We start from the raw sequence: 20,385 nt of genomic DNA, 5'->3' as shown, positions 1-20,385 counted from the left end.
GCTGCTCCTCCCACAAGCTCACTGCCTGCGGTTCCTCCCCATTGACGGGAGAGGAAACCCAGAAGGACCTCCCTGGAGGTCACTGGGCAGGAGGTGCTGGAGGGGCTGGACACAGGCCTCTCACACAGGTCGTGGGGGACCAGTGCCCTGCTGCAGCCCGGGAGCAGGCGGGGTCTCAGAAGGGAAGCCCCTGCTCAGCTTTCCGCAGGCCCCGTCGGGAGCTGACAGAGCACAGGCGCCTGGGAATCAGCAGACTGGCCAGGAGGACGCACATACAGCATAGGCGCCTCCGTCCGCTTGTGCCCGTGGCAGGCATCACCAATCGAGCCCAGATGGGGGCTCGTAATCCCTCCCTGCAATGCTCCAGGCAGCCCCTACTGAGGAAGCAGAGCCCACTCATGAGATGGGACCAACCTGTCATCCCTCAGATCCCCTGGCCGTGCCACGCCTTCCTGCCCAGCAAGTCCTCGTGTGTCCAGTGGGCAGGGCCATTGCTATGCACCCTGGACAGAAGGAGGCGTTATGAGTGTGTGGGTGCTGGGCCAAGGCAGGGACCGGTAGAGAGCAGGGCAGGCGTGATGGTTCCCCTTGGATCCCCCCTCCACCGCCACCCAGTTCCCTCTTTCCCCCGTGGCAGTCTTGACAACCAGTCCCTGGCCAGCACCTCTGTCCGCAGAGTCCCCCACTCTGAGCAGACTCCAGGTGCTGTGGGCTGGAGAAGGGGTTTGCAGAATCCCCCACCACCAGAAACCTGTGGGCTGGGGGCCACTGAGGACCCACAGACCCCATAAACGGAGCCTCATGTCACAACCAGAATTCTGGGTCTGTCGCTGTCCCTTGGGCCCCAGCAGTTAGGAGGGCACGGAGGAAGGGAAAAGGAAAACTGCGCAAGACGTTAGCTGTGCTGCCTGCTGCTTCGGTTAGAGCAGCGGTTCTCAACCTTCTGGCCCTTTAAATACAGTTCCTCATGTTGGGACCCAACCATAAAATTATTTTCGTTGCTACTTCATAACTGTCATGTTGCTACTGTTATGAATCATAATGTAAATATCTGATATGCAGGATGGTCTTAGGCGACCCCTGTGAAAGGGTCGTTCGACCGCCAAAGGGGTCGTGACCCACAGGTTGAGAACCGCTGGGTTAGAGGTTTGGGAATAGAATCTAAGAATGATAACTAACAATTATTCTGCGTGCCAGGGACTGCGCAGAGCACTCCGGCTGCATTAAATCCTGGTGGAAACCTTCGAGGTCAGAGCCCAGTGGAGGTTGTTGTACCCATTTTGCAGGTGAGGACACTGAGGTGTCCTCAGTTAGACTATTTGTGCAGGTTCACTCAGTGGACGTGAACCCGAGGAGGACTCTTCATCCCCGGGCCCTGCTGCCTCCTTGGAAGGCTCCCCGCTGTTCTGCTGGACGCGCCTTGTGACCCCCGCCACCAGGAGCCCGCTCCCTGTCTCTGGAGTTTTCTTGGCTCACACAGTGCTAAACAGGTGCTTATCTTGTCCCTCAGGGATCTGCCAGTGCGGCCACCACACCGAGGGCCCGTCCTGTGAGCGCTGCTTGCCAGGTTTCTATGGCAACCCCTTTGCAGGCCGAGCCGACGACTGCCAGCCTTGCCCGTGCCCTGGACAGTCGTCCTGCACGACCATCCCAGAGAGCAGGGAGGTGGTGTGTACCCACTGTCCCCCGGGCCAGAAAGGTGGGTGGCTCTTGCCCTGGGTCCTGCCCCTGCCTGGGCTCCCAGAGTGGGGTCCTGGGTATGGAGTGGGGCAGATGAGGGAGGGCCGGCTTCGGGGTGGCAGGTTTGACCTCTGGGGACAGAGTCCCAGGGCACCTTAGTCAGGGCCCGGCTGCTGTGGGTTCCCAGCAGAACTTGGGCCATTGAGCATACCCAGGTGAGATTGTGAAAACCCCCATGTCTGGGCCCAGGCCCCACAGAGCCTGGCTTAGCGAGGGATGCAGCTCAGGAGTCTGTATTCCTGAGTTCCCTGGCAGATGCGTTAAGGTAGAAAACCTCTGGTTGTACTTGCAGCCTTTAGCCCTGGTTGGTAGCACAGTGGTTAGAGCATCTGCCCGAGAACCATAAGGTCTCAGGTTTGATTCCTGGTCAAAGGCATGTACCTGGGTTGTGAGTTCAATCCCTGGCCCTGGTCGGGGCCTGTGCAGGAAGCAACCCATCGATGTGTCTCTCTCACATCCAAACCTGTCTCTCTTTCTCTCTCTCTCTCCTCCTCCCTCCCTCCTTTCCAATCTCTCTGAAAGAAATCAATGGAAAAACTTATGCTCAGGTGAGGATTAACAAAATGAAAAGAACGCTCAGCTTTTAGAAAATGCCAGCCTCTCCCGATCCTCATTCCCACGCGGACGCAGCCCGCCCTGCACATCCGCGTTTTTAACCAGCTTTGCTGGGATAGCACTCACACGCCCTGCGATTCACCCGCTTCAAGTGTACAACGCAAGACTTTTTTGGTTTATTCTGTTATTAATTTTTTCAAATTATGGCAACATATGTAGCATAAAATTTGCCATGTTAAGCATTTTTTTAAATATGTTTTTATTAATTTTATTTTAGAGAAAGAGGAAAGGAGAGGGAGAGCGAGATAGAAACATCAATGATGAGAGAGAATCATGGATCAGCTGCCTCCTGCACGCCCCCTCCTGGGGATCAAGCCCCCAACCTGGGTATGTCCCCTGACCGGGATTTGAACCGTGACCTCCTGGTTCATAGGTCGATGCTCAGCCACTGAGCCATGCCGGCCAGGCTTAAGCATTTTTAAGTGGACAGTTCGGTGGCATTAACTGCTCTCATATTGCTGTCCAACCATCACCACCTTCCTTCTCCAGAACTTCTTTTACTTCTTCTTTGTGTATTTTCATCCTGACCCCGCGGCCTCCTTCCCGGACCTCACAGCGGCCTCCTGCCCTGGGAGCTGTCCTCTCCCAGGTCCAAGCGGATGGCTGGTTACCTGCGGGGCCTCGGCCTTCATCACCAGCTTCCATCTCCTCCTGCCCGCCTTACTTCATGTCTCTCTCAGAGTCCCGGGGACAGGCACCTGCGTCTCCCCTGAGCTCCGCTCAGACTCTTCTCTTCCCATTTTTTTCTTTTCTGTCTTAGTATTCCTCCCCTCCATTTTCAAGGTTGCCTGCCTTAGTCATGTTAGCTTGACTCCATCTGAACAATGAGCACTGAGGACACGAGGACTCTCTTTCGCAGTGACAGTGGCTGTTAATTAAATCATAAAGCGAGTAATACGCATTGTAACGATTGAACCCGCCTGTAAACGCGTAAAGAGGAACATAACGTGCAGGCGGCAAGAAGACCGTGTGCCCGTCTTCCCGCCACCCCCAGGGGACCGTGGGACTGTGAGGTCTGTGGGTCCCCAGCCGTCTGTCTCATGCAGACATATACAAGACGGGGGCGTGGATGTTCCTTTATTCCCATCTGTGTCCAGAGTGGACCTCCCAGGTCACAACCCACCAAAAGCCTCCTCAGGCACCACCTTTCCTGAGGCTCCCAGGGACCCTGAGGACTGGGAGATGGGGCAGCAACCCCAATTCAAATCCCGGAGGCAGGGCAGGAGCCGGAAATCAGCCGTCCAGCAGAAGGTCAGGACCCCGGGAAGCAGGAGAGGTAACGGGAGCAGGAACCGCAACGAGGAAGCAGCCAAGCTCAGGTGGGACGTGAGGGAGAGGAGGACCAGGAAGAGGGTGGCAGCAACTGAAGATGGTGACAAGGAAGATGATGCAGAAAGTGACGGGGAAGACAGTGATGAAGATGAAGATGATGAAGATAATGATCAAGATGACGATGAAGACGATGGATGATGATGATGACAAAGGTAATGATCAAGATGAAAATGGTGACAGTGAAGAGACCGATGGTCAAGATGGTGATGAAGATGATGATGATGACAAAGGGGACAAGATGGTGATGAAGATGATGATGACAAAGGGGACAAGATGGTGATGAAGATGATGATGATGATGATGACAAAGGGGACAAGATGGTGATGAAGATGATGATGATGACAAAGGGGACAAGATGGTGATGAAGATGCTGCTGCTAAGGAAGGGAAGGTGGTGCTGATCAAGATGAAGTTCATGGATGATGATGAAGAGACTGATCAAGATGATGATGATGGTGTGGTGAAGATGATGACCAAGGTGCTGGTGAGGAGAACGGTGATGACGGCACGGGTGATGGGAATAGGAGATGTCAGCCACTGCTGTTGGCCGTTTACCGTGCCGGGCCCTGTGCTAGGAGCTTTGCGCAAGTCATCTCCCCAAACCTCTCGATAGTCCCGCCCCCCTGTGCAGATGAGGACCCCGAGTCCAGAGACGCACCGTGACTTGCCCAAGACCGCACAGCCAGCTGCCTGCTGAGCTAGGCCCCGCCCCAGGTCAGCTGACCCCGGAGCCCACCCTCACCCCTGTGGATCCGGCAGGCTGGCCTTCCTCGTCCCTGCTCCTCCACACAGGCCTTTTCTTCCCCTAGGACGGCGCTGTGAGACCTGTGACGATGGCTTCTTTGGGGACCCGCTGGGGCTCTCTGGGGACCCCCAGCCCTGTCGGTGGTGCCAGTGCAGCGGGAATGTGGACCCCAACGCCGTGGGCAACTGCGACCCCCTGTCTGGCCACTGCCTGCGTTGCCTGTTCAACACGACAGGTGCTCGCTGCGAGCGCTGTCGGGACGGCTTCTACGGCAGTGCGCTGGCCCCGCGGCCCGCGGACAAGTGTGTGTGTGAGTCCCACCTCCTGGCCAGTCACCGCTCCGCGAGGCTGTGCAGCCTCAGCAAGTTCCTTGCCTTCTGTTTCTTGTCCAGAAAGTGACAGGGTTTGCTCTTCTCCACGCTCTCCCTCAGCCTGGGGATCTGATCAGCTCTGCCCTGTGGTTTTCCTCTTCCCTTGGTCATTAGCGCTCAGCTCACTCTCCACAGGGAGCTCGGGACTGTCCCGATGGCCTCGGTGCCTGGCACCTGTCACATTCCCCCGCCCCTGGGCCCCAGCCGGGCTGTGCTTCTGGCTGCGATGTGCTTCCTTCCCTCCTACTGCCTGGTTAACACGCAGCCCGGTGCCCCCGCTCAGAGGGCCGAGGTGCACACCACCCGGGGAAGGCTCCAGAGCGCTGCAGGGAGTTGCTCAGCGTTTGCCCCAAACTTGCTCCTGGGCCCTTTCTCCAAGTGGCACTTGTCAGCTCTCTACTGGCCTCTTGTTTTATGGGGCCCAGGGGAGCTGGGTCGAGTCCCAAACAGTGGATCCAGGGGTCTGTCTGCTTGTGACCTGCGACTGAGCCTCTGGCTTCTCTCTAGCCTGCGGGGCCCAGGGCAGGCTCACAGAGCCCGGGGCCGCCTCTCCAAGGGTAGATCGCAAATGGGCTGCGATGGGAGCCTGGCCCTCGAGCCTCCTGTCAGAGCAGCGTGGGAGTCTGAGCTGACTGAGCCATCTCCACGGGCTGCCCGTCTTCCCTGCACCTCCTGGACCCCGGAGCTTGGGCGGATGATCTACATGGTTTCCCGACTCCCTCTCCTGCTCCCACCCCCAGCCTGCAGCTGCAACCCCGGGGGCTCGGTCAGTGCGCGGAGACCCTGCGACCCGGTGAGCGGCCAGTGCGCCTGCCTGCCTCACGTCACCGGACGGGACTGCGGCCACTGCAGCCCAGGCTTCTACGACCTCCAGCCCGGGAGGGGCTGCCGGAGGTGGGTGGGGTGAGGCTGTGGGTGCACTGCCCCTAGGTCCCCCCACAGGGGAAGGAAGCAGCAGGGGGCCCCCAGAGAGGGGCCTGGCTTGGAATGTGCATCCCAGGACCACTGCCAGGTACACAGTGTCCTACCCTGAAGGGGGACAAAGGGACAGTCCCTTGGGGGTCAGGCTCACGGCCCTGCCAGCCCAGGATGCAGGCCAAGAGCATTCCTAAGGGATGTCCAGGTGGGCAGGGGGCCGGTTTGGTGTCGGATTTCCTTCTCAGTGACGCGTCGCTCGGTGGCTTTTTGGCCACAGCAGCACCTCAGGCAGTGCCTTTGGGGAACCGTGGACTCCGGGGAATGCCCAGGGAAGCAAACAGTTCTGCTTTGCGTGACTTCTCAGAGCCTTTACTATGCTGAGTGCCTCGTGACTTTCCATAGGGGCATAGTCTCCAAGGGGCATATGTCCCCGCAGCCATCGTGTAGGTGTGGGGCTGCCTCCCAGGGCACAGCTCAGGGGAAGCTGTTGGACATGGACCGACATGGAGATGGGACCTCGGGAGCAGAGGGTGCGGTCCCAAGGCCCCTCCCCAGCGGCAGCAGCGGCAGCTGGGCTGGGAGTGGCCCCGAGCGCGCTCACACCAGGTCCCTCCCTGTCACAGCTGTACATGCCACCCGCTGGGCTCCCAGGAGAACCAGTGCCACCCCGAGACTGGGCAGTGCCCCTGCCGCCCGGGCGTCGAGGGCCAGGCCTGCGACAGATGCCAGCTGGGTTTCTTCGGCTTCTCCATCAAGGGCTGCCGGGGTAAGGAAGCCGGGTCCTTCCTGGCTCCCTGGAGGGTGTGGCCTGAGGTTTCTGAGCAAAGAGGCCCACGGGGAGGTGGCTGTGCCGCAGGAGAGAGAGGTCAGACCCAGGCAGGTCTCAGAGCAGACGCGCAGTGCGTGAGCAGAGGGTGCCGAGGGGCCGGGATCCTGTGGACAGGCCCATGCCTCACCTCTCTGGGCCTCGGCTTCCTCCCTTGTGCAGTTAGATTGAGTGGCAGTTCCTCGGATGTGGGAACTCGGAAACAAGTCGGCATCTCGGTCATCACCTCTGACCTCTGACCCGGTCTCCGGGGAAGGACCCAGGAGTGTCCTTGAGCTGCCCAGGGGGGTCTGGAGCAGCCAGGTGTGAGGCTGCACGGTCTGGGGCTCCGGTGTGGGTGGCTCTCAGGACACTCAGCGCCATCTGCCTGTCCTCCCCACCCCCACCCCGCAGCCTGCAGGTGCTCCCCGCTGGGCTCCGCCTCGCCCCAATGCCACGAGAACAGCACGTGCGTGTGCAGGCCCGGCTTCGTGGGCTACAAGTGTGACCGCTGCCAGGACAACTTCTTCCTCACGGCCGACAGGGCGGGATGCCAGGAGTGCCCGTCCTGCTACACCCTGCTGAAGGCGGAGGTGAGGCCGCCCCGCCCAGCCCCGCCCAGCCCCGCCCACCTCCAGCTCCGGGCTGGGCACTGGGAACTGCCCGTTCATCCACAGTTCTCAGGATTTCCAGGGCCACCGGCTGCCTCCTCCCCGTGCCCACCCAGCCCCCTGGCCCATGCCAGCCTGGGCCAGCCCCCACCTCTGCCCTTCCCCAGCTCCTCAGTGGACAGCAGCTCTTGACCCATTTTCTTGCCGACCACCCCGGTCTCACACTTTCTCAAGGTCAACGGGAATGAGGCCACAGACGGCCCTTGGGGACGGTCAGGAGGGTGATGCCCACGCTGGGCACAGGGAGAACTTCCAGCAGGGAGGCCGTGTGGTGCAGGGTCAGGAGCATGAGCGCGGGGCCCCTCCCCAGCCCTGTCAGTTGTCACGTGCCCAGGCAGCTGGCGGTCTTGCTTCAGAGTCTCTCTCCTCCAAAATGGAGCGAGTTCAGGCCTGCGACCCCTCACCTGAAACCCGTGAGGCCAGCTTTTGGAAGATGGTGCCGTAGACAGAAAAGATGACCGAAGCCGAATATTAGGCACCACCCCCATGGCGCCTGGGCCAGCCCCCCACCAAACCCAGTGGTGCACCCGCAGGAAAACAGCCGAACATGCACAATGAGGGGGCAGTAATGCCACAGGAGCATCCTTCAGGATGGTTCTGCTTCCAAATGAGTTCACGGTTATTTAACCCGATTTTGCCATCAAATCGGAAACGGAAGGCCTTATGGTTTTTCAGAGCCTTTTGAACTTTTGAATTGAGGAGGGGCTGAGGCCCTGCCACCCTTGCCCCTTAGGGTGGTTACAGGGTGAACGTGAGCCGGTGTGTGGCCGCCGGTCGCCCCCAGCTGGCTCCCAGCAAGCGCTCTGTGAATGTATACAGCCCGGGTGATTATAAGAGCGGTGCTGGGAGATGCTGCTTAGCATCCTCGCGCCGCCAGCAACTTCCCAGGCGCCCCTGCTCTGTGCCAAGTCCTGGGCAGACAGCAGGCCAGGCAGGAAGTCTCCTGGGCTCCCCTTCCCAGCCCCCTTCCTTGGCAGGACAGAGCTGTGGTGGGCTGAATGCCTGCAGGTGCTGTGGGTGGGGGAGGGAAGGGGCAGCTCCGAGCATGGGGTGGGCAGGGCTTGTTCTCAGAGGTCTAGTGTGTCCTTAGCCGTGAGGCCCAGGGACCCTCAGGGAGGGCACCCCAGGCACAAGTCGGCGGGGGGGGGGGGGGGGGGCGGGGTTGGGGGGGGAGAGGGGCGGTGTCCAGGCTGTGTCTCCTTCCTGTCCCCTCCAGGCTGCCAAGCTGAAGACCAGGCTCACCCTGATGGAAGGGTGGCTGCAAGGGTCTGACTGTGGAAGGCCCTGGAAACCAATGGACTTTCTTCAGGGAGAGGCCCCTCGGGGGGACAGCTACCAGGGCCACCACCTACTGCAAGGTACAAGGGGAGGCCGGGAGGCAAGGGGAGCGCTGGCTGGTCAGATGCCCCCTGCACTCTGGTCTCCGATGCTTGGAGGGCTCCCAGCTCAGCCCCAGGAGAACCCACTTGCTGGGAGAGCCTGTCTGACATCCCTGCCACTGTGGGCTCCTCCCACGACACAGTCCTGCCTCCCCATGGACCTCTCCTCCAAGGCCCTTGCTCAGTGGTACTTTCTTAATATCAGCCTCTTTACTGTAGCATCGGTCCCGCCCCCGGGGCCCCACCCAGACTGTCAGCTCAGCGAGACTGTAAGTCTGGGTTCATTCTCTAATGCACGCACTCAGGGCGCTGTCCCAGGTGCTGAACAGGTGTCTCCCTGGCGTAGAACACAAATGAGTAGATATGGAAAAAAGACTGTTACGAACGCCAGGTGGAGTTTGGCCTGACACACTGAAACTTTGGGAGCCTTGAAGGCAAATTGATTACTTTGTGAAATGTCATGTTGATAAATACCCATACTCCTTTAGCAGCCAGGCACAGGTGAGCTGAGCACGGTTAGTAAAACCAATGATCAGAACAGGGAGCTGCGTGCTGCAACACCCATTCTGAGCCCTGTTGCCACTTGCACTGCTGACTCGAGGGGCTTTTACTGTGGCCCCAGGTTTGGGAATGTCTTGTGGCTCTAGAAGGTCTGGCTTCTGCCAGTTCCCTGTCTGCGGCTGACTTCCTGTGTGCGCGGGACCTTGGGTGCCTGGGCCTCAGCCTTTGCATCTGTAAAATGGGAAGGCTCTTCCTTGGGACCTGACTGGTGGTGCTCAGGCCTGGTGCTGGCAGCAAGCTGTGCCCAGGAAGAGCAGAGGGCACCGATGGGGTCCCCCGAGGGTGGGGGCTTCAGTGTGAAATCTCGGCTGCTCTGTGACCCACTGGATTGCGGGCTTTCTGCAGGGTTCCGGGACGCCTTCCTGGTGCAGGTGACAGGCCTCGAGGGTGCCGTGAAGGCTGCCCGGGAGCAGCTGCAGGCGCTGAGCAGGGGGGCTCGCTGTGCCCAGGCCGGAGCCGACAAGGCCTGCATCCAGCTGGCAGACCTGGGAGTGGCACTGGCGTCCTCGGAGGAGGAGATCCTGCACGCAGCCACCGTCCTCGCATCTCTGGTACCCAGGGAGCGCCCTCCCCACCCTGAGCCCGGGCACCGTGCCTGTGGCCCCGGGGATGCCTCCTTTCCCTTTGGGGAGGCTCAGTTCCTCCCCGGCCAAATGGGAGGCACAGAGAGCCTCCTCCGCTGGTCCAGTGAGGTAACGTGCCAGGAACAAGGCATAGCCAAGCAGGCAGTGAGTGAGTGTCCGCAGGGGGTGGGGGTCATGACGCACTTCCATGTTCCAGGGCTCTGCTCCCCAGATGCTGACTGAGAGCAGCATTTCTGAAGTAACTGGTGCTGCCCGGCTCTGCCCGGTCACTCAGCCAGGCGTGGCCCCTTGCCCTGCAGGGCTGGGCCATCTGTTCTCCTCTTTTCCTCTTTTCTCTAAAGGTGGTTCCTCAGGAGGTCCCCGGCCAGCTCACCAACTGGAGCCAACTGGCCACAGAGGCCCGAGCCCTCGCCAGGAGGTGAGCCCAGGGCCCTGGGAACATGGTGAGGTCCTGCTTATCCCTTATGAAGGGAGCCCAGCCCTTCTTCTAGGGGTGCCAGGGTCAGGGTCAGCCCCACAGGTGTCCCCCCTAGGAGTTGGAGTCAGATGAGGACAAGCGCTGCCTGGTTGGGGGAAATGTCGCCCCCATGGGAAGGATCGGTGTGAGCACCTCTGAGATGCCAGGGATGGGGCTCAGAGGCACCTTGGCCAACCAAAGGCACCCAGGACATCCACTGTCTTTTTAAAATAACAGCTTTATTCAGATAAAATGTGTGTATCCTAAAATTCACCCATTTAAAGTGTACAATCCAATGTTTTTGAGTGTATTCACAGAGCTGTGCAACCAACCCCACAATCATTTAAAACATTTCATCACCCCAAAACAAACCTGTACCCTCGCGATCACTCCCCATTTCTCTTCAACCTCCCCAGCCCCTGGCGACCACTAACCTCCTTTCTGCCCCTATAGACTTCCCTATTCTACACATTTCCCATAAGTGGGATCACACAGTCTATGTCCCTGGCTTGTGGTTTCTTCCAGTTAGCAGAATGGTTTCAAGGCTCGCCCAGGTGTAGCATACCCAGTACTTCATTCCTTTTCACAACCAAGTAACGTTATTGTATGGCTATGACGCGTTTCATTTACCAGTCGTCCATCGACGCACGTTGGGGCTGTGTCATCCACTGCCTTTAAGAAGCAGCTCAAGGTCCTAAAAAGCCAGAATCTGCCGCAGTCTTCCCCTTTGCCTGTACTCTAGGGACCTTAGACCCATTTCACAGATGAGAAAACAGATTCAGAGACGTTAAGCAACTTGCTTAAGAACACACACCTTGCAAGTGAGAGAGTCGGGATTGAAACCCAGGCTCTCTTGACCACCCTCTTCTATGCTGCCCTCATTAGGGTGACCATACAACTGATTGTCCAAGGTGAGATTTCATGGGTGATACAGGGTCCTTTCCTCATTCTTCCAGGACAACAGGTATACACGCTGTGTAACAGGGACAGGGGTGTGCCTCCCCTTCCTGTCTGTCTTTGTCACGTGTCAGGCAGAGAGGGCGCTGTTCTCTGGGGTGGCAGGAGGCCCAGGCCGTGGGGGCTGTGGGTTGGGGCCAAGGCCCTCTTCCTTGTGAGCCCTGGGCCATGGTCGGTGGGTGTTTTCATTCAGCCACAAGGACACTGCTGCCAAGATCACGGCCACTGCTCAGAGGGCTCTGCGTGCCTCCAACGCCAGCTACACGCTTCTCTGGAGGCTGGCGGAGGGCAGCGTGGCTCTGGAGGCCCAGCGGGAGCTGGAGGACAGGTGAGCCCTCCCAGGAGTGGGTGGGAGCTTGCTTTGCCTCCGGAATCGACGGGGCCTGGCCAGAGGCTGTTGGTTCCGGATCTGGCTTCCTTTCCCTGACAGGCTATGGGGTGGGTCAGGATGTGCGGGGTCTTGGGCCCGATTGCTGGTGTCACAGGGACCCACGCATGCGTGGGGGTGCAGCTCAGCCTCTGGAGAGAAGGACAACAACCTGAACGAGGCGGACCCTCTCTCGCCTGCAGTAACCCCAGCCCCACCCCATGTCCCTGAGACAGCTCCTCTCCGCCACCCGCTTCCATCTTGGCCTCTACTTCCCTGCTGTGGTGGCCTCTTTATATCTCTCTTGGTCAGAGGGTCAATGGAGACCCACCAAGATCTGCCTGAGCCCCAGGGGGACTTCCTAGATGGGAGAATCTGATTGGTCCGGCTCAGATCAGATAGCCAGCCCTGAGCCAATCAGCATGGCTGGGGTGACCCACTCCTGTGGGGGCTCTGGCTCTCGGAGAAGGGGTGAGGGATGGGAGGGAGCCAGGTGGAGGTATCTACCCTAGCAGTGCCCATGGTGGGAGGAGCTGGGTGGGGTGGGTAAGGGCAGCTGGACAGGACAGGAGAGCTGTTCTAGTTGGTTGATTACAGCAGCTCAGGGCTAAAAGGCCACAGAGCGGTCATGCAGCCCAGGGCTCGCCATGTCCAAAGTCACCCAAGGGCACAGCTGAGCCCAGACCCAGTCTGGGCCGCTGCCCCTTTCCCAGCACCAGGCATCCTCCTCCTTACGATTCACCCAGAGGAGCCAAACATTTGCAAAACGTGTGGTTCTCAAGTGGACTCCAAGTGTGAGCCCTTCAGAAAAGCGTGATTGAATTGAGTGAATGAAGAAACAAGAATGTGGTCCTTCTACTGCCGTTTCCATTCATTCGAAATCGGCAGAGTGGTGGCCAGTTTCTGAGGCCAGCTGCTGGTCCCCATCCACAGAGGGAGGGGAAGCGGGGAGAGGCGTTCGAACATCCAGGGCTGGGGGAGGGGTGCAGGACTGTGATGGGGAAAGGAGGCCCTGTGCCCTGTTCCTCGGGCCACCTTGACTCTGTCTCCCCTCAGGTACCAGGAGGTCCAGGTGGCCCAGAAGGCTCTGGGCATAGCTGTGGCAGAGGCGCTGCCCGAAGCGGAGGGGGTGCTGGCCGCCGTGCAGCAAGTTGGCGCAGACGCAGCCCCGCACCTGACCTCGCCGGCCGCCCCTGCAGCACCGGTCAGCTCGGCCGCGCTCCGAGCTCTGCGCGGGGTGGGACAGGGAGAGCGTGGCAGCTGGGAGACCAGCGGGGCCCAGGGAGAGGCAGATGCTGAAGCTTATTTTTAACCGTCGATAAACAACAAGATAATCCTCCTCCAGGCTTGGCAGAGTGCCCGCCTGGCAGAAAGCAAGGGCTTGGCCCATCGAGGCTGTTGATTTCAATAATAACATGAAGGCGGGCTCTTCCCCATCACAGCGCCTTAGCAACAGCACCAGGCAGACTTGGGATGGATCCCAGCTCCGCCGCTCCAGCCGTGACCTTGACCTGGCCCATCTCTCCCTGGGCCTCAGTTACTTGTCTGTCAGGTGGAGCTGCATGTCCACGGGGGGTTGGGGAGATTGGTCAGTAATGCATAGGTGACCCTCAGTGGGTGTCGGCCTTGTCCCTCTGTCACCCTACGTGTCTCACCTCTGGATAAATTAGCTCCCTTGCGTCTTCTCAGTAACCCGGCCATCCCAGAACTCGGGAACTGAACTTTGAAAAAAGCTAAGCTTGTAGAAATGCATTTGGGGCGAACCATGGGCAAGACGGACCGGCCCCGGCTGCTTACGGGGGTCTTGGCTTCTCCCCGCGTGTGAAGGGAGATGCGGTAGTGATGCCTGTGGAGAGAGACGCCGCTAGCAAAGCGTTCGGCCCTGAGCGCTGGTTTCCCGATGCTGCCGAGGCGGCTAGGTAACACGCAGCACCTGCCGGCGATGCTCCTCTAGACCCAGAAAGTCCAAGTGGCAAGTGCACCAGCCCCAGGTCTCAGCTGAGTGACTGTGGACCTGGGGAAGGAGCTGCAGGTCAGGGAGGTTAGATGGTTTGCCCGAGGCTGTGAATCCGGCCTCCAGAGACAGGGCTGACCCTACTGCTGCCCGGTGTCCACATGCCCCTGGTGCCTCTCACCCAGGAGAGGTCTGTCCCCAGGCCCTTCCTGCCAGGTCCTGCCTGAGCCCCCATCTCCCTGCAGCCTCAGAATTCCCGGGCCCGGGACCTGAGCCGGAAGGTGCAGGCCCTGGAGAAGACGGTCACATCCAGGGAGCGTGTGATCACTGCGGCTGCCCGGGCCCTCCAGGCCACCGCCCGCACCGCGCTGCGCAAGGCGGAGCCCCTCACACAGGTGGGCGTGTCCTTTGGGGCAGGCACCTGGGGGAGGTCAGGGCTGCCAGGGGTGTTCTGAGAGCCGGGTTTCAGGGGACGGAGGGGCAAAAACCAGAGTTGTGCTTTTCATCCCTCCAGTGCCTCCCCGCAAACTCTAGAGAACTCACAGCCAGCCAGGGCAGGAGACAGATAGACAGAGAGGGCAGGAGACAGATGGACAGACAGAAGGCAGGATGGACAGACACACGGCAGTACCCAGGGCCACACCCATCACCCTATTCAGCATTAGTTACAACTGGGATGGGTTCTCTTCATTTGTTCTTTCATTCACTAGTTCACCTGCCAGTATTTCTAGAGCAACTACTCTGCTCATATTGCTAAACCACACAGGTTAGCATTTGCAGCCCAGAAAGGGAGGCAGTCAAATGAGGGAATTCATCCATCAAATCCATATTCTTTTTTAAAAATATTTTTTTTTATTGATTTCAGAGAGGAAGGGAGAGGGAGAGAGATAGAAACATCATTGACCGGCTGCCTCCTGCACGCCACCCACTGGGGATCGAGCCGGCAACCTGGGCATGTGCCCTGACCAGGAATCGAACCCTGACCTCCTGGTTCATAGATCAACACTCAACCACTGAGCCACGACCGTGGGGCCAGACCCATATTCTTTTTCTGATCTTGCTTAGCGGCGGGGGGCGGGGCGGGGGGCGGGGGGGAGACACTGATTTTCTGTGGTGAAAGCTGTACCACACACAGATTTGCTCCGTGAGGCACAGCGGCGTTCTGAAAAGAAATCGCTTGTCCTTCCTGCCCTTCTCTGTCCTGTTTGTTTTCCTGCAGGCTTTGTGGGGCAGGTAACTTCTTGGGAGAGATATTCGAGACTTAACATTTGTGTAATAAAACAGACCAGGTATTCTTGGCGAACATCATCACTGTCAGAGTTTAGGTGACATTTGGGACCTAGTCTAGTGGGGTTTGGTGCCCAGCTGACCGGACTCCAGGCAGTGCACCCGCACGCCACCTACCAGCCTTCCTCTTCCCTTTCCAGCTGCAGCAGGAGGCCAGAGCCGCCCGGACCCGGGCTTCCTCGTCCGTCCAGGCTGCCACAGTGACCGTCATGGGAGCGAGGACCCTGCTGGCTGACCTGGAAGGTACGCAAGCCTTGCTGAGCCCAAGTCTTGTGGACGCACAAATGCCCATGACAGCCAGCTGGATGGGCTGGGCTGCAGGGGATAGGAGTCCAGTCACGTAACCAGGCAGACAAATGCCTCTGTAGGACCTCTCCCCATCTCACACATTACTCACCAGGGACTTGCCCACGTGGCCATCCCTCAACAGACCACATGCAGAGCCCTCAGAACCAGGTGGGGACAGAATCTGACGCCATCAGTCCTGGTCTGGTCCATTCTGGCCAGGGCTCCCATTACCTGGGACACACGTGACTTCTGTGGTCCAATGCGGGGAGGGGCACAGTTCTTTAGAAGGGGGTGTGGGTGGATGCCAGTCCAGGTCTCTCTCTGAGCTTTAGGAAAGTGAGGCTAAGTGCTCCCGTTTTACAGATGGATAGACTGAGGAGAGGAAGTGCTGTCTGAATAGAAACCAGCCAGTATTACAGTGCTCACCTCGGTGTCCCCCTGCATCGTGGGCTCCTGTGATGTCCTCTTTGCTCCGCCCCCTCACCCTGCATTTGGGAGCTGGATAAGGCAGGGACATACTCCAAGAAGTCAGGCCTCTGCCATCATCTCGGTTCCTCGGCCTCCCTCCCCAGCCCCACCCTCTGCCCAGAAGCCGTGGGCCCAGACCCTCTGGGCAGAGGGTGAACTGGGAGTGCCTCCTATTCCCTGGGCTCCTGTGTACGCTGAAGTCCCATTGGTCAGAGGGCTTCCCTTGGGAAAGGCGTGGCCGTGTGTGCTTGTCTGGATTCATGTTTAGGAGAATGTAAACGGGATGATAAATAAGGATGGAATATTGGGACTTCAGGACATTATAAGGGCATTGCAACCCTCTCACCAGACAGGAGACCCATCCACCCGTAGCTAGCTTGCTTCCGGTGGTGGTGTGTCCCTACCTCACGAGGTATCAGCTTCTCATTGTTGGGTGGTTCTAAGAGTAAGAAGATTCCTGCAGGACCAAACGGAAATGCGCCTCCCTGGCACTGCGTCGTCACCCCCTGGGGACCCACTCAGACCTCTCACCCCAGCTTCTCTTCCCCACTCCCACCCCTTTTCAGAGACACCCCCTCTTCCCACCAGCCGCCTGGCCTCAGCTGGCATTCAGGATGGAAGGGAACTCAGCCTTCCCCAGGGCGCGCTCAGGGCCCCTCGCCCACACTGTGCTCTTCCAAGAGAGGGTTTGTGTTCAAACAGGTTTAGGAAACGCCTTGTGCCACAGGCCGTACAGGGCACAGCTTAGAATAGCAAAGGCTCTGAGAAGTCCTGCAAGGGAGAAGCCTGGTTCAGTTTATTTTCTCTTCATTGGCATTCCTCCCTGACATTGATGAACACCCTGAGGAGGTCACACACATCCCATGCATCTCTGCCTTTACTCGTGTTGTCTGAGGGTCCGGGGCTGGTCAGGCATCTGCAGGCTCTCAAGCCACGAGCTGGGCCCTCCTGACAGCCTCGGCCGGGCTTGCAGGAATGCAGCTGAAGTTCCCTGGGCCCAAGGACCAGGCTGTGCTGAGGCGGGAGGCAGGCATCGTCCGCAGCAGGCTCCTTGCGGATGCGAAAAAGAAGGCCAAGCAGGCGCAGAGGATGCTGGGAAACGCGGCATCTGTGTCCTCCAGTGCTGAGAAAAAGGGCAAGGAAGCTGAGCTGTTGGCCAAGAACAGCGCCAAGGTCAGGGACACGGATGTGATGACGAGGGTGTCCCCGTGGGAGAGCTGCCCCTGCAGACCCGCCCCGCCCCTGGATGCAACGCTGAACATGCCACACGTCCGAAGGGCTCATGGGTCCTGGCTCTGAGCTCTGGCGCTTCACATGGGTGATTCCTCAAGACATGGGTGTCATTGCTGTCCCGGGGCGGCTGAGGGTCCGGAGGCCCAGCTGGTTCCGTAATTTAAATCACGTAACAGGGACACACACAGGTCTGTTTGGCCTTATTCCCTAAACCTCCAGGCTGTTCCTTTTTCACTGGGGCCCCGGTTCTGGCTGATCTGTGACCCCTGTTGGCGTTACCCCCACAGTGGTCTCACCTCTAAAGGATGGACTCTGTTCACCCTCTTGCTGCCCTGTCACCCCCCATAGCTCGCCAAGGCCTTGCTGAAGGAGGGGGAGAAGGCACGCGGCCGTGCCAGGAGGCTCTCCAGCCAGGCGCGGGCCACGCTCCGGCAGGCCTCCCAGCAGGTGCTGGCCTCGGAAGCACGGAGACAGGAGCTGGAGGAGACTGAGCAGGTATGTGTGCCCAGGCCGTCACCCTGTCCTCCGGCCCCGGAGCCAGCAGGAGCCCTCAAGTGCTGCCTCCTGCCTTCTCCTGCAGGTGGGCCCCAGGCTCAGCGCGATGGAGCGGCAGATCCGGGAATCACGCGCCTCCCTGGAGAAGGACGTCAAGGCCTTGTCACAGCTGCTTGCCAGGCTGGGTAAGGGGGGCCCTGGGGCCCCTCTAGGATCTTCCTGTGAGCTCTAGAGGGTAGACTGCCCCAGCTATTTTCCCTGTCATTCATTCATTCATTTACTCATTCATTCATTCATGTTGGCACGATGCTTGACCTGGGGATGCAGGAGTGAACAGCACCACTTGGACCCTACCCCTGCCCCTGCCCCTGCCCCTGGGTGTCTCAGATAAGCAGGGAGAACGGAGGCTATAACCCAATCCTGCTTCTCCTCCAAGGCCAGGCTCCTTAGACTCCCTGAGGACAGTGGGCCTCTCCAGGTCTTTGCTGAGAGCAGGACCTGCCCAGCATCCGAGCTCAGCCCCCTCTGCCTCTCCCTTCCCCTGGCTCAGCGCCTGCACTGCCCGCCCTTCCACGAAGCCTTCCTGCCCAGGAAACTCAAGGCCGTAGGGAGCCAGGGCCCAGTGGGATCCTGTGGGATGCCAAGCCATTTAGGGCTTACCTCCTCGTCACCTGGCTGGGCCTTGTCTTCCTGTTGACTGTCACCCATAATGACAAGGGCCAAGTGGGTCAGGCAGCCTGTGGACTCTGTGCCACCGTCACCACCCAGTTCAAATGTGAGCACCGGGCCCCACCCTCTCGTTTGAGTCTTGGGGAGGCTCCAGGAAGTAGCACTACCCCACGCAGGGCCAGGGCTAGACGCCTGCTGCCTGCCCCACTGCCCGCCTGGCCCCTGCATCCTCCCACACCCACACATGGTCTCTGTAAGTGTGCGCTCCTGCTGGGTGGACGTGGCGGGTTGGAGCCCGCAGGCATCATGGGCCTTCACAGACACCACTGCTTTATGGGTGAGGAGACAGGCTCAGGATTCACCCAGGGTCCGCTTTCTAAACAACAGTAATAACACCACCCACAAAAATTCACAGTTGCCCACCTATCTGGGAACATTCCGAGTCTGCACATGAGCTTGGTGGGGTCCCCAGACCAGGCCATCACCACAGTGCCTCTCAGGCCCTCGCCTTCCTGGTGGATTGTGGGCAGTCGGAATCCTGGAAGGCTTGGACTGGGCAGGGTCTCTGCAGTGGGGCCAGGCAGGCTCCTGGGGCTGCAGGGAGCTGGCCCGCACTGAGGCTCTCTGCCCCTCCGCAGAGTCACTGGACACCCATCGAGCCCCAGCCCGGGCCCTGAACGAGACCCAGCGGGCCCTGGAGCGCCTGAGGCTGCGGCTGGGCCCGCCCGGGTCCCTGCAGGGGAAACTGAGGCTGTTGGAGCAGGAGTCTGAGCAGCAGGAGCTGCAGATCCAGAGCTTCGAGAGCGACCTCGCCGAGGTCCGAGCTGACAAGCAGAACTTGGAGGCCATTCTACAGAGTCTGCCCGAGAGCTGCGCCAGCTGGCAGTGAGGCTCCGGGCCGGGCGCACCACACCCGCAGGTGTGCCCAGCGCCTGCTGCTGCGACCTCCCCAGTGAACACCCTCCGAGGCCATGCCGTGGCCCTGCTCCAGCAGGAGTCATGTGCATTCACGGTTCCCCCGGCGTGTATACTCAGGTTCACCACGGTGGACACTCCCCCATGCACACATAAACACGCACGCCTCCGTGTCAATAACACAGACATACATGCACGTGGACATGTGTGGACACATGCCTGTGTGTGTGGTGCACACATGTGTGCAAGTCCATCTGTGCACGTACACATATTAGAGTCAATCCACAGCTGCTTATTGAGCGCCACTGTGTGCTACACACCCTCTGGATGCTGGGAGTTGTGTTATGTTAAGGCCACTGTGGCTTTAACATGCCACTCTCGCTCCAGGTGGGCACCTGGGAGGCCGAGGGGGCGTCTGCAGAGGTCTGAGGTGGGTTCAGCAAGAGCCAGAGCCCCAGTCCCAGAGTTACCCTCTGTCCCACTGCAGCCCTCCACCCCCACCACCCTACACACACACACACACACACACACACACGCAGCTCTGTACAACCAAAGGACAGGCAGGCCAAGAAACACAAGATCCTAGGGCGTTCTCGGCAGTGGAGCCTGAGGCCCGGGACTCCTGGGGCCATGGTGCAGCCTGCTGGGCCTGTGGAGGTGGCCCCGCCCTGCGGGGATCATTGCTTTATGTGACACTTTGTTCTCAGGATCCACGAGCCCCTCTCAGCCTGTGGCCTGCCCACAGAGCTGGGCCTCGAGGGCCAGAGGGGGCCTGGATCAGGGGGCTCCGGTTGTGACCTCACTGACCCCAGATGGCCTTTGACCGATGGACACTTCCCAAACCGGCCCTGTGGCTCTGGCCCCGCCTGCCAGGAGGGAGGAGGCCCTGCTGGGTGTGGAGGCCTGGCTGCCTTTCCAGTCTGTCCTGCTGGGAATCCCCCTGTGGCCAGGCCCTGCCCACCTCTGCCCAGGATTCCCTGGCATTTCCTCCTGGCACTCCTCCCCCTGCCCCGGGCCCTCTTCCAACAGATGGCAGGGCCTTGGCACCGGGTGCCCGCAGGGGGCCCAGGCCCCGCCCACAGCTCTTCCTGCCTCCAGCAGGGGGACAGGCAGCGGCACTTCGATTCTGTTTAACGTGGAAATAAAGGACCTCTTTATTAGCCGGTGGTGCTGACTGTGGGTACACACACACACACACACACACACACACACGTGTGTGACACCCAGTGCCCAGGGAGTGGCAGGAAGAACGTGCATGGATCCGCCTCGGCCCACACACAGCAGGAAGGTGGCAGAAGCTGAGCCCACTGGCTTGGCAGGGTTTTCCCACTGGGGGGATTTTGCTGGGACCACAGGCATCTATCTGCCCTCTCCCCTCTGCTCCAGGGGGCTTATCAGGCAAAGTTGAGGGACTGGGAGTTTGAAGGGTGGGGTACAGAGAGCCCTCAGCTGACCTCTGGTTCCGTCTAAAGACACCAAAGCAGGAAATGAACTCCAAGTGTCCAGCAGCAGAGAGGCTAGTGAGGGGGGGGCCTCGGGGCAGGTCCGGGGGGGGAGGGGGGCCTTGCCAGGCAG

At 59.7% G+C, this 20,385-nt stretch overlaps 1 protein-coding gene across 1 annotated transcript in view; it reads left to right on the top strand.

The window, feature by feature from the left end:
* LAMC3 (laminin subunit gamma 3) overlaps positions 1 to 19,970 on the top strand; it is a 52,306-nt gene extending 32,336 nt beyond the window's left edge. Inside the window, exons 13-28 of the mRNA XM_070430432.1 lie at positions 1,511 to 1,699; positions 4,496 to 4,741; positions 5,543 to 5,696; positions 6,344 to 6,486; positions 6,940 to 7,118; positions 8,413 to 8,554; positions 9,482 to 9,687; positions 10,062 to 10,138; positions 11,328 to 11,462; positions 12,558 to 12,705; positions 13,701 to 13,850; positions 14,883 to 14,985; positions 16,472 to 16,671; positions 17,080 to 17,226; positions 17,312 to 17,411; positions 18,534 to 19,970. Of these exons, the coding sequence (XP_070286533.1) occupies positions 1,511 to 1,699; positions 4,496 to 4,741; positions 5,543 to 5,696; positions 6,344 to 6,486; positions 6,940 to 7,118; positions 8,413 to 8,554; positions 9,482 to 9,687; positions 10,062 to 10,138; positions 11,328 to 11,462; positions 12,558 to 12,705; positions 13,701 to 13,850; positions 14,883 to 14,985; positions 16,472 to 16,671; positions 17,080 to 17,226; positions 17,312 to 17,411; positions 18,534 to 18,784 (2,570 nt within the window). The 3' untranslated portion in view covers positions 18,785 to 19,970. The remainder of the gene's footprint in view (positions 1 to 1,510; positions 1,700 to 4,495; positions 4,742 to 5,542; positions 5,697 to 6,343; positions 6,487 to 6,939; positions 7,119 to 8,412; positions 8,555 to 9,481; positions 9,688 to 10,061; positions 10,139 to 11,327; positions 11,463 to 12,557; positions 12,706 to 13,700; positions 13,851 to 14,882; positions 14,986 to 16,471; positions 16,672 to 17,079; positions 17,227 to 17,311; positions 17,412 to 18,533) is intronic.
* Positions 19,971 to 20,385: the final 415 nt, after the last annotated feature.

The sequence above is a fragment of the Myotis yumanensis genome, unplaced genomic scaffold (assembly GCF_028538775.1).
Source record: "Myotis yumanensis isolate MYYU_CA2020_CCGP unplaced genomic scaffold, mMyoYum1.0.hap1 SCAF_12, whole genome shotgun sequence".
Lineage (NCBI taxonomy): Eukaryota > Metazoa > Chordata > Mammalia > Chiroptera > Vespertilionidae > Myotis > Myotis yumanensis.
Note: the sequence above shows the minus strand (reverse complement) of the source record. Positions and strands in the feature narration are given on the sequence as shown.